The sequence below is a fragment of the Musa acuminata genome, chromosome BXJ1-4 (assembly GCF_036884655.1).
Source record: "Musa acuminata AAA Group cultivar baxijiao chromosome BXJ1-4, Cavendish_Baxijiao_AAA, whole genome shotgun sequence".
NCBI classification, from domain to species: domain Eukaryota; kingdom Viridiplantae; phylum Streptophyta; class Magnoliopsida; order Zingiberales; family Musaceae; genus Musa; species Musa acuminata.
This window is the reverse complement of record NC_088330.1, coordinates 6,744,827-6,761,774: the sequence shown is the minus strand read 5'-3', so window position 1 is coordinate 6,761,774 and position 16,948 is coordinate 6,744,827. Positions and strand designations below refer to the sequence as shown.

The 16,948-nt window shown below is 37.1% G+C and overlaps 3 protein-coding genes across 5 annotated transcripts; 1 reads left to right on the top strand and 2 right to left on the bottom strand.

The window, feature by feature from the left end:
* Window positions 1–125: 125 nt before the first annotated feature.
* LOC135586439 (jasmonoyl--L-amino acid synthetase GH3.5-like) lies at window positions 126–4,520 on the bottom strand. Of its 3 annotated transcripts, none has more exons than XM_065161736.1 (5): window positions 4,373–4,520; window positions 3,226–3,539; window positions 3,027–3,128; window positions 1,948–2,780; window positions 126–854 (listed from the first exon to the last, which is right to left on the bottom strand). In XM_065161736.1, exons 2-5 carry the CDS (start codon window positions 3,501–3,503, stop codon window positions 310–312), a joined length of 1,758 nt encoding a protein of 585 aa, XP_065017808.1. In that variant the 5' UTR covers window positions 3,504–3,539; window positions 4,373–4,520; the 3' UTR covers window positions 126–309. The 3 variants fall into 3 exon arrangements, with proteins under 3 accessions (XP_065017808.1, XP_065017814.1, XP_065017819.1); XM_065161742.1 differs by lacking the exon at window positions 4,373–4,520 and adding an exon at window positions 4,156–4,309; XM_065161747.1 differs by lacking the exon at window positions 4,373–4,520 and adding an exon at window positions 3,954–4,131.
* Window positions 4,521–10,289: 5,769 nt separating this feature from the next.
* Window positions 10,290–11,191, top strand: LOC103980943 (arabinogalactan protein 20). Its single transcript, XM_009397480.3, has 2 exons — window positions 10,290–10,571; window positions 10,959–11,191. Exons 1-2 carry the CDS (start codon window positions 10,466–10,468, stop codon window positions 11,063–11,065), a joined length of 213 nt encoding a protein of 70 aa, XP_009395755.1. The 5' UTR covers window positions 10,290–10,465; the 3' UTR covers window positions 11,066–11,191.
* Window positions 11,192–12,320: 1,129 nt separating this feature from the next.
* Window positions 12,321–16,928, bottom strand: LOC103980942 (ubiquitin-conjugating enzyme E2 28). The gene is made up of 5 exons (XM_065161714.1): window positions 16,831–16,928; window positions 16,604–16,701; window positions 14,028–14,155; window positions 13,155–13,259; window positions 12,321–12,669 (listed from the first exon to the last, which is right to left on the bottom strand). The coding sequence occupies exons 2-5, from the start codon at window positions 16,671–16,673 to the stop codon at window positions 12,526–12,528; spliced, it is 447 nt and encodes a 148-aa protein (XP_065017786.1). The 5' UTR covers window positions 16,674–16,701; window positions 16,831–16,928; the 3' UTR covers window positions 12,321–12,525.
* Between the last annotated feature and the right edge of the window lie 20 nt (window positions 16,929–16,948).

Here is a 16,948-nt window from a genome sequence, read left to right as displayed (position 1 = left end):
AGGCGGTGACCTCGACAAGCTTGGCCAGTGACTCAGTGCAGTTGCGTGCATGAATGCATCAATATGCATTCCAAAATATGCACTCCAAATCCAAAGGGTAATGCCAGAAATCCACTTCAATGAACTGAAATCGGCAAAAGCACTGTGATCCTACATTCACATTGCAACTGCAATAGTACACCACTGTTCTTGTGCTACAGCCATGAAGATTTACAGGAGGAACTAAGTAGGACCGTCGAGGAACTTGATAAGCTAAAAGGATTACAGAGAAAGGAAAGACGAATCACAGAAGAGGATGATACACGAGTTTTAGATGTCATAGGCAGTACTGAAGTAGCACCTAGTGACATTCCTACACAAGATCTGCAAGACCTTGCTGTTCGACAGGCTGACGAAGCGTGGTGTCTTGAACTGGTTCATGGCAGCCCCAAGTCCGAGGAAATGCTCCAAGATCCTCTCGAATGTTTTCTTGCGTACAACACGAAGCTCGAGAGGTCCAATGGTGCCAACCTTTCTAGATCCGATGTAGCCAGCATCGACAAAGGCGAGGTCTAAGCAATTGCAGCAGCTGCGAAGAACCTCCTCAGTTGTGTCGGAGCTCAACTCCCAGAAGATAACGTAATGTCCAGGCTCCGTTGAAGTGTCAACATGGCTCGTGAAATCCACAACCTCGAGCTTTTCCGCGGCCAAGAGCTTCGCTGCTTCTTCGACAGCCAACTGCAGGTCTTTCTCGGTATTCTTGTCGATATTGATGCTCAGCACCAGGCTTCTCCTGCATACGAATTGAAGCTCTGGTGTAGAGTTGTGAAAGCCAGCTACCCTAACCACATCTCCCAACCTATACCGATACAAACCTGCCACAGGATGCTTATCGATTAGTGCTAAATACCATACCAAAAGTATGAAATGCAAACTTTCAGCCTGCTTTAAAGAAAGAAATTACAGGAGTCAAACTATATTAGTAAATGTTGTGATCTGTTTACTTTATTGTGTATTGCAATTTTCAGCCTGCTTTATATTAACCTATCATCTGTTATAGCTGTCATCCACATTTTGACCATTCAAACATATATATCCAAGAAGAAGACAGATCGACCAAAGGAAGTAGTTAACTCGTGTAAGTCATAGCAAGTCAGTATCATGAGATAAAGCTGCAGAGCTGAGTGTAATCTAACCTTGTTACCAAAATTCAAGTTTCAAAATGGTTTTTCTATATGGATCAGACTGTATATGTTGATCCTACCCAATCTCAGATTGGTGAGAGCAACCCTTTTTTGTGTAGAATCCCAACAAAAAAGCAAGAACAAACAGTCCATTTGGTGAGATTGATAGCTCAGAGACTCACAATTTGCATTATCTAGAGACAATTAACAACCGACAGCCAGCCGACTTGAGTTTAAACAAACAGTCAGAAACTAAACTCGATAATATCTACACAATCTATGTCTGACCTTAAACAGCAGCAAGTAAGAGAAAATGGACTTATGTCATTGAAAATTATTCAAGACAATCTTTTCTTGCAAATTAGCCATCGAAGTAAAATCAGTACTTTTTTCTCAAAATTACTGAGCAGGCATCACTTAGATGTCTGCCTTTCCTCATATCATCATCTCATTGACCAAGATTCCTTTGTGTTTGATGATACACATGGTCTAAAGGGAACAAAATGTCAGAAGAAATTGACTCATCAGTGCAAACACACTCATTTCTTTGAAGGTATTTAACAGACAATAATTACATAAAAGAAGATATTATTGTTTTATCAACCAATTGACTCCAAAAAACAGCTCATCTTTTGTTTGCACTGGTCTTTCTTTTCTTCAAAAGTTTGGTATCATGTCACTGGTATTTTCTTAAATATAAATTTCAGATTACATCACAAAAAAGGCACATCATAGGAAATGAACAAGAAAATAGATAAATGAGAAAAGCATAACATGGTAATACCTGCAAAATTGGTAACAATAATTTCATACTCCTTGCCAATTTCAACTTCAGTCAGGCCAACTGGCTCAGATTCTATATAGTGAATGGTGGAGGCACTATTCTCCAGCTCCTGCTCCTGCTCCTGCTCCTCAGGTTTCTCTAAAGGGATGAACTCGAAGTAGCCAATGTTAGGAAGCACTGCAAAGGTTGCCAACTCAGGAATTAAACTAGGATTTACGTTAGCACCGATCCATCCTTCTGAAGATCCATAGTCAGCACTCATGAGGGGTAGGCTTCCTGCATAATGCCTTAATTTCTTCAAGTACGGTTCCATAGATCCGGTCATAATGCCATAGACATACTTGGCATTGGGCCAAAGCTCTGGAATCACGCCATACCAGTTGCTTAATCTCACACACTTGTTGTATATAGAGTCTGCTAGGCTGGGATTGGGGATTAAAAGCTTAGAAACAGCTGAACGTATAGATGGGACAGTGATTCTGCTCGAGAGAACTCCTTCTCTAATATCCATGCACAGCTCCTCCCACACCTGCTCAAGTGTTCGAAAAGCATGAACTATGCTGTGAGCAAAGGTGGAAGATATGATCTGCACTTCGTTTGAGTAGATCAGCCCGCAAAGGAGGTGGCAATATAAGGACTGCCAGAAATCTGGACCAAATATAACTTCATCAGGACTAGTGCATTGAGACTGGATATCCTTCATGGTGCGCTTGAATTGTTCACTTCTGTACACATTGGTTGTAGCTGTTGTCGCAATAAGGCCTCCTTTAGTTTTTACCTGCCTGCTGCTATAGATGAACTGCAGAGCTTTTCCATCTCCGATTGGATATTCTCTGCAAATATAACATTCGATCAAGACGATATGTCATCAAGTAAAGTTCAGCTTCCATACTAAAGTAAGCAAAAAGAAGAACACATGACATCAACTAGGCCATTCCTGAACTCAGATGTTTGAAATTTATATTAGCAGTGGTGATGTTCCTAGGAAATCAAGGAAAATGCAACTTTGTAAAGAGATCAGACGCAAAACATAGTGCAATCAGAAGAAGTAATCCTTGATGGGTTCAAGCCCCCCGTACCGGTTTCTGAATGCAAATGAAGTCCGATATATCTGCATTGTGGACTGAACTAGCTCATCATTGAATGGTAAAAACTTGGGTTTGCCTTGTGTGGTACCAGAACTGTGGCAAGAAAAGCAAAATTAAGCTTCTCAAAATTGAGCAAGACCAGAACCTTGGAAGGCCACATGAAAAAGATGAATGAGTCGAAAAGCTCCACCTGAGTGAAATTGAAGTTATAGGCTTCCCCGTGAGAACAGAAGTATCACCATCGGCTATCCTCTGAATATAAGGCTCCAGATCTCTATGAGTGACCAAAGGGACGCAAGCTCTGAAGCTCTCCGGGTCAGTTCTTCCTCCGAGGCCTAAGTTCCGCAAGTACTCTGCTTCGCCATTTTGCTCCAGAATCTTTCGGAGAGACTCTGTCTGGAGCCGTCCAGCATCGTTCGTCAACGCTTCAAATTCCTCTATAACGCTCTCGAGGCTAAAAACTCTCATCTTCTCGGATGATACAGAGGGAAACCTCCAAACCAGCTACCACAAGTGAGAAAAAATCATGTCAAAAGGAGGAATAACACCATTTGAACAGAGTTTACAGACCAAAGAGCAGCAATACATCAAAAACTTTAAGTGACTCGTACGAGATCAGAGACTTCGACTATTTTCGATTAGACATGAAATAAAAGTGATACAGAAGCAAAAGAATCAGATTGTAGAAAGGCAATTCAACGTTCCAAAGACAAACTCCAAGTACCGGGGGCGATGGCATGTGAGGTAGAAATCCATACAAATGAATCCATAAAAATGTCGAAGAAAACATCAGAAAAGTACAATTCCCGTACAGAAAGAGACAAAAACGGAAGAAAAAAGCATGCTGTGCGCAAAAATATGAACACAGAACAGAACTTGATAGAAAGCAAATAAGGAAAAAGGCAAACCGGGCATTACCTATCTTTCTTAAACCGAATAAAAGGGTCTCTGAATAATAATAGAAAGGAAATGGACCACAACAACATCAAAACGCATTCAAGCAACCACCACCTTCGAATCAAGCAATCGCATCAAAAATCAAACTTGCGACCAGTGACCCAAGGACTCTTCGATGAACAGGTACAAAAATCCATCAAAGGTCGCGCCTTTGGACACCTACCGACGAAACTGCTCGATCTAATAAGAAATCCAGCCACCAGAAATCGCCCCCTCGCCTGTTTACCCACCCTCTCCGTCGCTTCCGATCTCAGATCGAAGTACGAATATATAATGACTCGCGCGACCCCTCGATACCCGAGGCATCGATTCCTTTCGGAAGAAGGGCCAAGCGGAAGAAACCAAGCGAAAGTAATATTATACAAGCATCAATCTCTCACCTTTCTCTCTACCCCGCGAGCGAACCGTGATCAAGAGAGGCGAAAGCACGGCTTTCTACTCTTCCTTTCTGCCCTTACAGGCCTTGGCCTGTTGCGTCAACCGTTGCTCCGGTGGGAGAAGCAAAGCTTCGTATTTGTAGTGCGTGCGAAGCCCTTTGCATACGTGTTTTAATAGAAATATCCTCCAAAAATTGTATATATATATATACATACACATATATATATATACATACACATATATATATATATATACATACATATATATATATATATATATATATATATATTCAAATTTAGTTAAGGAATGCAACATGACACTGACATAATTTTTATATGATGTATCGGATTTACTTCTTAAAGACTAAGAATTTAAAATTTTATTATATGAATTTTATGCATAAATATTGTTATATGATGATATAAATATTTTCTGAATTATATTTAAAAATCCTTAAAATGTGCATCAATAAATTTAGATATTATTTTTTTAAAATTTATTATATTTCAAGATGGACTAAAATAAAAGTTGATAGGATTGATCCTTACGTGATGTGAGGTTGATATTTTTCTAGTTCCAAAGGATTAATTACATATTAGGTTTTGGTTTTTGTGATGTAAGGTTGACTTATTCTATCTATCTTCAATTTATTATTGAACACGTATGGTATTTCTATTAGCAGTGACGATGACGTGAGTAGAAATAAGATTAAATATTATATTTTTATAAATATAAAGATCTTAATATATTTTTTAAAAAATATAACGATAAAAATACTAATGATAACTAATTATAGAAAGTAATATATAATTAGTTCAATCCCAAACGATAGGACAATACAAAATAATTAGAAAAAAAAAAGTACCCATGAATTATTTTAGTGGGGCTCTCTTTTCTTACCTCAAAATTGCACTTAGAAGAAGACTTCTTGGCATCACAGCAAGTGAGGGAATATTAAATGAGAGAGAGATAGAGAGAGAGAGAAAGAGAGGGAGGAAGATTCCACTTGGTGCTTTGAATGAGATGAGCACTGCGAGCATTAGGGTGCTTCCATTAGCAACAATAATAATACAGCCATTGTGACCCACAAACACACTACTTTTCCTCGAGTAAATGAGGAGGACGACAACGATAACCCTTGACTTGTGTCGTCTACGTCGATCACGGGGGAGCAGCAACTTAATCTGCTGTAGATCGTACGCATGCAATCCGACCAAAACTATTCCTCTTGTCCTAATGATAGTATTCTACTGGACTCCTATACTTACGCTTATGGTTCCAATTAAGTATACATTAATGCATCTGATCCACAGGACATTTCCATATGATAAGCTGAGCTCGTAGAAGATTTGCACCCTCATTAGTTAGGTCAAGGTTGCAAAGACCCCATTCCACATGACAACTTTGATGTCCCATTTTTCTATTGGATTGGTGCACCTCATGTGCTAGTGTATTAGTTCCACCCAAAGCAATTGGATGATTAATATAATATGTACTTGCCATAGATATATGTTGGTATTATAAAGATATTAGGCATGATAATGGAACCTTTATCGTCTTTCGAATCGCATGATCTTATCTTTTTTTATTATTATTAGTTAAGACGTGACATGTTACGTTTAGCTCAAATCATTTTGTCCTTCCACTTAAAAATCTCGATCGATAATTATTAAAAATTATAATATGAAAATTTAAGAGAGCTAAGAAAGGAACAAATGCACTCTCCATAAAAGATAGATAATGTCACCATACTAGTTGGAGTGTAGGGACCGATCGGATAAGAGTGGGGACTGATAACATCAGCCACTGAAAAGATTAACCTTTTGCCGGCAGATGACATGGAAAACATTAGTGTAAGATTCTCATTAGGGTCACCCAACACTATAGATAGACTTTGGTCCCTTTGGCCAACCATCGGACATGAAGCTAACATGGTAATAATGCCACATGAGTGTTCCTTTCGCACACTGCATTCCATACGATTGGCCTATTCTTCTGTCCTTGCACCTCACGGTGTGTATAATATTTACTTATTCCTATGCTTGTCATCTTCTTCTTTGTTTGCTTGTTCACGATAAGATCCTTATACTGTTTATTCGTTGAATATGAGAATATCTTATATGATAGTTAATGTTAGTGCAACAGTAAAAAGATACGTGAGATCAGATGAGAAAATTATTCAAGATTTATTAAATGAAATAAATATATAAAATAAAAGAAAATAAATAGATAATTTCATAATTATGACATGTAAGTGTCATGCATACTATATTTGATATAAATATATATATATATATATATATATATATATATATATATATATATATATATATATATATATATGATCATTTGTACAGCAGAAAGATGGATGAATCTCTACCGGTACATCAAGATGGATGATTGATGGAGAAGTCTGTGCATCAAGATGGATGATAGGGGGATGAATCTGGAGATGAACAAGGACGAGGACAGCCCAACTTTACATTCCATGTATGTGGAGCAAAACATTGCATTCGTTGTATATGGATATGATTCAGAGAGTACTGGTGGAACAAACAGCTTCAAGTGTATCCCAAAGGATTCCAACAATAATGGGGTCGATTCTCATATGAAATCATGTGTTCGATGTAAACAATTCTCTATAATTGTTTGGATATATCTGAGTCTTTTTTTCTCGTGAAAAGCTTTCACTTGTCCACAAGCACATATTTGTCCATAATGCTCATACTATGACATGTATGTATCTCTCTCTCTCTCTCTCTCTGTCTCTCTCTCTCTAATGGTTAATAAAATTGAGGTGCTCACAGATGTATGAGTATATAAAACAACATTGATGGTGTTTACACAACGAAATAAAAAATATTTCTTTAAGATTTGTGGCTTTCATATTAACTATAAGTTGAAACTTACAAGTTCTTTCTACAAATATATTTAATATTCTTGTTTTTATGAGGTGGGTTTTGATAATATTTATTATGTATGAGTGAAAAAGCAAATAAATTGCATGTTTAGGAGAGATTTGGATATCATATTTATCCAAAAAATAAGTATCAAAAAATAATTATCATGAACTCCTAAAATAAATATTGGATGCTCACATACTTACGAAGAAGACACATATAGTATGGTTGAGGAATCAATCACAGTCCATTGCATTCATTGTCGTACAAGTCTTGTGATTGGTGCCACATCCTCGTTCGTGAGCCAAGTCATGGCTTAAGTCGCGGTGAAAAGGAGAGTTTGGAAAGACTCGAGTGAAGGGAGTGGTGGTGAAGAGGAGACGAGAAGGACAAACATGGCGCCGACTGTATGGTCATGTGAATCACAACTCCGACGAGCACTTAAAATCTTTCTTATCTTAATCAAAGTTTCATGTAAGCTAACCAAATATATCCATCAACACATGAATGAAGCCGAATTAATAGGAAACACGAGCCGTCGAGCAAGTCATGAACTTTAAGACATGCCTATAAGTCCATGCATACGTATTGCCAATTGCCAATTGTTTCATGCATGCACGAAGACAAAGTTTAAGCATACGTATTGATCGTTGGAAAATCGACGAGTTAATTAATAATATGTAATATTATATCATATTTGGCAAATGGATAAGTTAGAGACTCGCATACTACCTTTCTTTGCTACTCCCATTTCCTAATGCATGTTGTCGTGAGCCGTACTCAATCAACTACTCAACTGCTCCCCAAGTTAATTAAACCTACTCCGATCATTAAATATTGTTATTATCGGATGTCACCTTTGAATAATGCGATCACTCCGATGCACAAGTCAGATTTTCGAATTAGATTAAACGAGTAGCACAATCGATCTAAAAAATTATGGATCATTCGTGTAATATTTTTAGTCGGTTCTCTCCTATCACTTAGGATTAGAAAAATATTACACTAATCAAATCCATCGATTAAGATTGTTACATAAGCTTCAAATGTTGGAAAAGAAATCAATTAAAATGTTTCTTCCATAAAAAATATTTTCTTTTATACAAAGGTAAGATCTATGACACTTCAACTCCCCCTACTTTATCCTATGTGGAAGAGAGATGATTGCGGGCGACATCAAACATAATTAATTAGCGTTTGAGAACAGCTTATCGATTTGTTTAATAGCATTAGTTTGATACAATGGCTTGTGGATGATTCCATGTGTCGCTACAAGACGTTTGTGCATCCCAATTGCGACAAGCTAATGAAATAGTTGTATGACATCATAGTGCCTCCTCTCTCATTGTCCTCCCAAACTCATCGCCATTAATAGTCCAATACGATTTAAAGCTCCTGACGATAAGCATAACATAACATGGCGAGTTGCACATTCCTCGTTAAAATATGTCATAGCTGACGTTCTTCACAGTGAAGATCGATTTGGCCGCTTGACGACCATGAGAAGATGGTCACATTTGTGTTACCCTCCTTTATTGTAGTTGAAGAGAACATTATAATTTCTATTGAACTTTATGTTCTAGTAAATTTTTCTTTCTTATAAGCGGATATTTTCCTTCTTTACTTCTCGATATGACCGATAATATATTTTTAATTAATCACTCATCATATATATATATATATATAATGAATTTGCCAAAGATTGTTATATAATACTAAATACTATCAACTCTAAAGCCCAATATTATATGTTAAACGTCTACGTGGAAAGAGTGAAGTAAGACCAAGTTTTAAGCCCAAGTTCCATTAATCATTATATCTTATAATGTTTCTATAGTGAAATCTTATTGGGATATCGAACATGATTGGACCATTAATGCCATTGATTTTACATCTTTTAATGCCATTGATTTTACCACTAATAGTAGAAAAAGCTTCGCGAATGGATTAGTATGACAATGAAGTTTGAGATCATAATAATATCAAATTTTCTAACAATTTTTTACCATATATTTTGATTTGGATTCATGTTTGATTTATTTTTCATCGTAAGAATAGGATTCATGTTTGATTTGAGTTCGTCAACAATACTTTTATTACTACGAGACTCAAGAAAGATCGGTTTGTCCGATGTTTTTTGAACGGAGAAGATTGCTTTCGTGATTCGATTCATGAGAATTATTCGTAATATTCTATCACATCTAGCATTGTGGTTTGTCGAGTCCCGTTGCACAAAACGATAACTTTCGTACACATAACTCACCGATCGACTGGCTTCACTTTTGGATCAGTGAGGGTTAAGAAGCATAACATCAAGCAGAGTAGAAAGGAGAGAAAAGTGGGTTGCAAGGCTGGATTAGCACCGGCACAAAAATTGGTGCCTCCTCAGCTCACCAATGTCTTCTTCCTCTTTTGCTGCTCGACTGCTAATTCGTCCACGTACCTGATGAGGTCTTTGTCGTGACACACAAGTCATTTGCGATACAGATGCCATCCACCAAATCCAGTGGATTTAGAATATCCAATCAGGAAAAGCAACATGTTTTTTTGCCTCCAAAGGTGCTTCTGATGTGACATGAAGGAGGTGGTGGGAAGCTACCCACAGAATCAAAAAGATGGGATGGAGTTGGGAATCGGTGAATGCATTGTTGTTTAAGAGAACACAAGTGGAGGCCACCAATAGATCACGTGATGGGATCAAGAAAATAATTAATTGGGCCCAAAGTATTCAATACGTTTATGGGAAAAGAGGGTGAGGGCAAGCATCCATCGAATTGGTCTCTTAATGGGCCGAATAGACCCATGGGCCGTTCATACCCGGCCCAATAAGAGGACAAGCGTCACTTCTATTTGCTCGATTTCGGTCCAATGTAAGATGATATGGTAGATCGTAGGTTGGGCATGACCCGGTCCGGGCGTGCCGGTTCGAATGCGGGTCTATTGGGCCCCGCGGAGCGCGGGGGACCACAACGTCGATGGTTAGTTACCGATGCCCCGACCGATAAAAGCCCGAAGCTTTCCGCCCTCTCGTACCGGGGAAGCGATTCGACTCATCTCGTGTCCGCCGGATCTCTCTCCTCCTCGTCTCTGATTCACCCAGAGAGAGAGAGAGAGAGAGAGAGAGAGAGAGAGAGATCGGGGCTGTTACTCGCTTTTTATTGATCATTCACGAAGCAGAGGGAGATCGCGGCGGAGATGGCGGCGATCCCTAGAACTTTGGTGGCCATTATGGTTCTCGCCTTCGCGATCGTTCTCCCGGCCGTCCAGGCGCAGGCTCCCGCCCCCTCGCCTACCAGCGACGGTGATTTGATCTTTCTTTTCTTTTGTTATTGTGTGTTCGATCATCTTATAAGCCAAAGATCGGACCTTTTTGCTCTGATTTGTGCTAAACACGTTCCCTTTCCCATTCGGATTCTGGTGATGGTTCTTTCTGCAGATTTCCGTTGTTCTTTTGCACATATAAAATTACATCTTTAAAATAGAACACTTGAACATAGTGTTGAATCCTGTGAACATTTTAGTGACAATGCCAAGGTTCTTTTCTTATTGTCATCATATCAAGATCTCCTACTGCAAGTGCATAGTTGATTACATGTAGGAGCCAGATAATTTCTTGTTTACGAGAAGCAGAAATATTGTTAGATCTACACGATGGATTCATATACAGTTTCCTTTTATTTTTGGGCAGGGACATCGATTGACCAGGGGATTGCTTATTTGCTAATGCTGGTGGCCCTGGTCCTGACCTACCTCATCCACCCCTCGGATGCCTTCTCCCCCCACGAGCTCTTCTAAGCCTTTGGGTAGCTCTTTATGTTTGTGAGGGAGGGAGGGAGGAGTTGTTTTGTTGGTTGTATTTAAGATTTGGACTCTTTCAACTGAATTATCTTGTTAATTTATCCTAAATATTCTTGTTTCTCATGTTGCTGATGCTTTTTTTATGAGCTTTTCTTAAGCTGCATGTTTTACATTGGATGACCTGTCCACAAGGCAAATGTTTCATCAATATTCACTTTTTCTTATATTCTATGTATTATCAGTAACTGCAAGATTACAAGAGCTCTCTGTATGGAACAACAACAAATAAAATAAAAAATTTTAATTACTTGAGATCGGTTACATAAATTTTTTATAGTGCTATTCATATATATATATATATATATATATATATATATATATATATATATATATATATATATATATATATATATATATATATATATATATAATGTTATAAGTTTAAAATATTTAAATATTTATTTATAATTTTTATTAAAAAAATTTTATCTTTTTTTCTCGTATCACTAATATTAATAATTTTATATTTTCACTTTCATCTTCGTACTTATATCAACTTAAATTATTTTTTCTCATCTTATCTTCTATCGAAACGATTCACGAATAAAAATATTTTTTTCTTCATAATACAAAAACTCTTTATATCTAAGATATATATATATATATATATATATATATATATATATATATATATATATATATATATATATATATTCCATCTTTCTATCTAAGATATAAAAATATTTTTTCATCTAAAATATATTTTCCGATTGAACAAAGAAAATGACATCTCCATGGTGCCTTATTACATATGTTACATGAAATTTTAATTATAAAAAACTGTTATATCAACAAAAGGCTATCCGTAAATCATAGTGATTTTGAAATCACCCATTTAGTGCAACAACTATCTTTATACTAATTATTTTGACCTTGAAATCAATAGAGAGTTTTGAAGCTAATCCTCTATGCAGCATATCACTTACCTGTCACATACTTAAAACATTAATATTTACAAAACAAAAATCTTTGTCCATAAAAAAAATATATCAGATTTTTAAAACACACATCACAGATCATAATATGTTGTAATTACCAATACCATAATAGGTTGCTTTAGGGCAAAGAGATGAATAGCTTCATTCCAGTTGGCATAATTTAGTGCATGCATTTTACATTATATTACAGTTTCTACTCATAACTATCTGGCTATATATTCATGACTACCTTTCCTCAAAACAAAGGAACAAAATCCAAGGAATAATCTTATGGTTCTGATATTAAAACCTATGGCAACAATCAAATACAACCATCTGAAATCGTTGTTCCGGATAGCTTGATAAAGCTTTCTTTTCTCGTCTTTGAAAGGTTAAATGACATAGATATAGGTTATTTCATTCCTACAAACAACAGACACATTTGATAGGGTCCCCGATAACCTTCCACCTTTTCTGGTTCTAACCCATTGCGTACTTCTGCGTCCAGCTCCTTGCAGTCGCCTCGTACTTGGCTCTGTCGGTCTTGTACATATGGGCAATCTCCGGAACCAATGGATCATCTGGGTTTGGATCTGTTAAAAGGGAGCAGATCGACAACAGTACCTGGCAGAAGGCACAATAAAACTCATTTTAACTAAAAAAAAGTTAAGAAAGAATGGAAAAAAGGGTTATCACTACTTTCTGTTGATGCAAATAAAACATGTTTAAACTCTGCACAAGATCTAAATTTCTTAAACAACTCAAATGAGCTGATCACTAATTTGCCTCCGATCATGGAGGTTATTGTAGCAAACAAACTGGCCTCTAACAATGGCTACATAAAGTCGCTTTGTTTGGACACAACCATGTATCCACGACTAGATTATACTTGAGATCTCCTAGTTCCCAGGCCAAGATTACCCTTGATTTTACCGATCCAGAAGAGGAAATTGAAGTAGCAAAAAAGGGGTACAGGATTGTTTAAAATGATCATCTACTCTCTGATCCTTTGTAACTAGGAGTACAGGCAGTAATTCCTCCGATGAATTTTCCACACTGAGCAGCCAACTTGATATATAACAAACCACAAAATAAGAGAGAAAAGAAACCTTGGAAATGGTTAATGCCGGACTCCATTGTTCCTTCAAAATGTCGAGACAAATGCTTCCATTGCTATTGATGTTTGGATGGAAAACCTTGGTCCTGAAAGCAACCTGCAGAACACAAACATGATGAGTTGGAAAATGGCACAAATGATTGCTGAAATTTGTTGCGTAGCCAACACAATCAATTATTACAAAAGCAGGTTGTTCAAGTTAGCAAGATACATTCTAGACTAAAACAACTGCATTAAGCGCAAAAGCACATCTTAAGCCCACATTTTGTGCATTAATAGCTACATCTGGTCTTTTAACTGATCTTTAATTAGATGGAATTTTTGACAAAATGATTGAAGTAAATCAAACTGTGAACAATAAATGCTGAAATAGATGGAAAACTCAGGTCATGCTTAACACTTGATAAATGTAGGGCTATTTATCAGGTGTGTGAATTCCTTACGAGGAACATATGAAGTGTTCTCAAATAGAATACTCTTCCTTGGGTAACAGAATTTTAAGTTTATAGCTCTATCAGAGATGTCAACAGAATCTCTAGCTTCCCAGGAACGACCACATGATATATGGGTAAACAATATGTTGAATGGAAGTATTTCTTCAAATGTACACATGATGTGGCACTCATCATGTAATAGCACGTATTTGTTCAAATGTACACATGATGTGGCACTAGTCATGCAATAGCATATGTTAGTGAGGAATCAGTTTTTATGAATATTATAATGTTTACAAGGTTGTTTGGTGAATGGGAGAATGTTTTACTCGGTGAATTTGTAGAGAACACATGCCAAAAGATAAATAGATGGCAACATCGAGAAAGGTAAAAAGTTATCGTAATACTAAAAATTTAGTGTTTGATGATACCTTAGGTGGTTTGAATGGGTAATCCGGAGGAAAATGTATAGTAACTAGAAAGACTCCCCCTGCATATGGACTGTCAGGTGGACCCATTATCGTTGCTTGCCAATGAAACATATCTTCAGCCACTGGACCTGTAAAATGCCAATCCATGCAGAATCTTTCTATAGAATATACAATCATAATCTGAAATCCACATACAAGTTAGGTTATACAACATTGGCATGATTTTAAAACTTTACCCAACCACATCTACAAAGTTCACTAGCATGTCAGAGAATGTTGCATGTATAACATATTTTTAACAACTTAAAATATAGAAAATACCTCATTAAAGAAGAAAGATGATAGGAGACGGTTAAAACATATACAAGCACATTAAAATCAAATGAAAATGTATATGTTGTGACTCAATTCATTAAACAGTGTTCCGAGTGTATGTTGAATGTATACGTTGTGACTCAATTCTCTGACACTGGCATGTCAGAGAATGTTGCATGTATAACATGTTTTTAACAACTTAATATAGAAAATGCCTCATTAAAGAAGAAAGATGATAGGAGACAGTTAAAACATATACAAGCACATTAAAATCAAATGAGAATGTATGCGTTGTGACTCGACTCAATTCATTAAACAATGTTCCGGGTGTCTATGACAGATAGACTTAGAAAAGACATCCTTGGGGTAATTCCACCCCCTTGCACAGTACCTTCTTTTAGATTGCTCAAAATAAGGATTAAAATTTTGTACCGTACCGATGTACCGAGCTTTGATCGATACAGTATGGTACGACATACCGAGCGATATGTCAGGACGTACCGAGCGATACACCAAGGCATACCAAGCAAAATGCCGGGGCATACCGAGCGGTATGCCTAATTTAGACGTAAAATCCTTCAAAAATACCTGAAAAAAAAAAAGTTAGGATAGGGTTTTTAAGTTAGAAATAAATATATATTTAGTATAAACAAAATCAATGTAAATTAGTTAAGAATAGTGTCAAATATATGAAACCTATTTTACCTATTTTTTCATCATAAATATGTGAAACATATAAAAGAAATATTAAATACATAATTTTGATCCAATATATATCAAATTATGATAAAATCATCATTAAATACACTAATCACACGATTAAATAGCCTGTTATTGCAGACCTAAATCATACCTTAGAACTTCTTAGTCAAATATTACTCGCATCAAGATATGCATAAATCCAATAAAGCTTCTTTTTTGACATGTTTATCTATTAAGTATAAAGATGATATGCATAAATCCAATTTACGTCATCACATCTCAAATTATCATCACATTCTTGGGCAGGATAAAGCTTTATCGTAGTTTTACAGGCCCTCCATTTTGCATCACTTTTTGATTTCCTTACAATGTTTATCTATTATGTATTAAGATGATATATCTGTTCCATTTTTTCATAAAGAAGAGAGCCACATGAAGTAGTCTTTCAAGATAGGAGGGCAAGTTTTCAGGAAACCCCCCATGTGCATCGAAGAGAACACAATTTGAAAATCAAACAAGTCTGTCAGTTCTGCAATCGCCATAGATACATAAGGAGTTTTAGTGCAAGCCTTCCTAATCCTCCTGATTCATTTGGAAGAATATGGAAGAATCATCAATCCAAGTGCCAAAATTTTGTACTTGAAGCCTGGAAAAGAAGAGCTCACTCCATTCATCAGCATCCAAACACAGCATCAAGTATGAAAGTACATGACAACCAAACTGCATGAAAGAAATTAATAATCTTTCCAAACTTCAACAAAGCCAGTGCCAATTGGCTGCCATTAGAACGAACATTCATCCCCTATAGATGCTTGAAAAGAGATGAACTGTTTAATATATTAATAATGATAACTTGATCTACCAAGGGATAGGAGGTTGACACTATGGACAACGTGCATACTGTCAAAGTCAACCCGTATCACACATATCACCTTCGGAATTGCACGTTGAAGACCACAATTGAACAACCCACACCTTATTTCTAAGATTTGACACAGAACTCCAAGAATCATGCATAGATTAAATTACCAAAAGTGAATGCACAGTATAATTTGCCTCCTCAAACTTGCATCATATTTAATTTTCTTCCATTCTAATCGCAACTTCGGCCTGGTGACCCAAAGACCATTTCCACTAGGAGACTCAAGTTGTGTGAAGCACGCACACATAATGCAGGGCACACATCTGACTCAGTCCCCTCAATCTCAATAAAATCCTTATCACATAATCTAAGCTATCCATAGTATGTGTTGGCAAAGGTAGTGTTTTTCCAGCGCAACAGATGGGGAACATGAGATGTGATGAATGCACTGATGTCAAGAGAGCGCCTTCTAAACCTATACAAAGGCGGAGAAGGGAGGGCGCTGAGGAATGTGAATCACAAGATCGAAATGATGATGGATTCCAACCACAAAAAATAAGCAAGACGATAACTTCTCAGAAAGAGAACTAGCAAAACAAGATGCCTAAGAAGTTAGCAACCACATCAAGATCGAAATGATGACGGGAGGAAGAGAATCACAGGAGTAGGAGACCGGAGACAGCGGAAACCGAGATACCTGCGCTGCAGGATGTGGGGGGATCCTTCTGGAGATCCTTGAGCTCTTTGAGGATCCGTTTGGAAGCCATCGCCGAAGACCTAGTCCTGGTCCTGATCCTGATCCCCACAAACCCCCAAAAAAACAAAGATCGATCAAAAGACCAAGAGATCGATCGAGAAGAAATATATTAGTGGATTAGAAAAATGAAAGGAAAGGCCGAACGAGGGAGAACTGAGAAGCGCTACCTGCGGCGAGGGAGTCTTGGATTCCTTCCCCCAACCTCGACTCACGGAGAGTTAGGGCTGGAGCTATTATCAGAACTTGGCTGTCCCTGGTCCATGCTATCTGGGCTGCTGGGCTTAA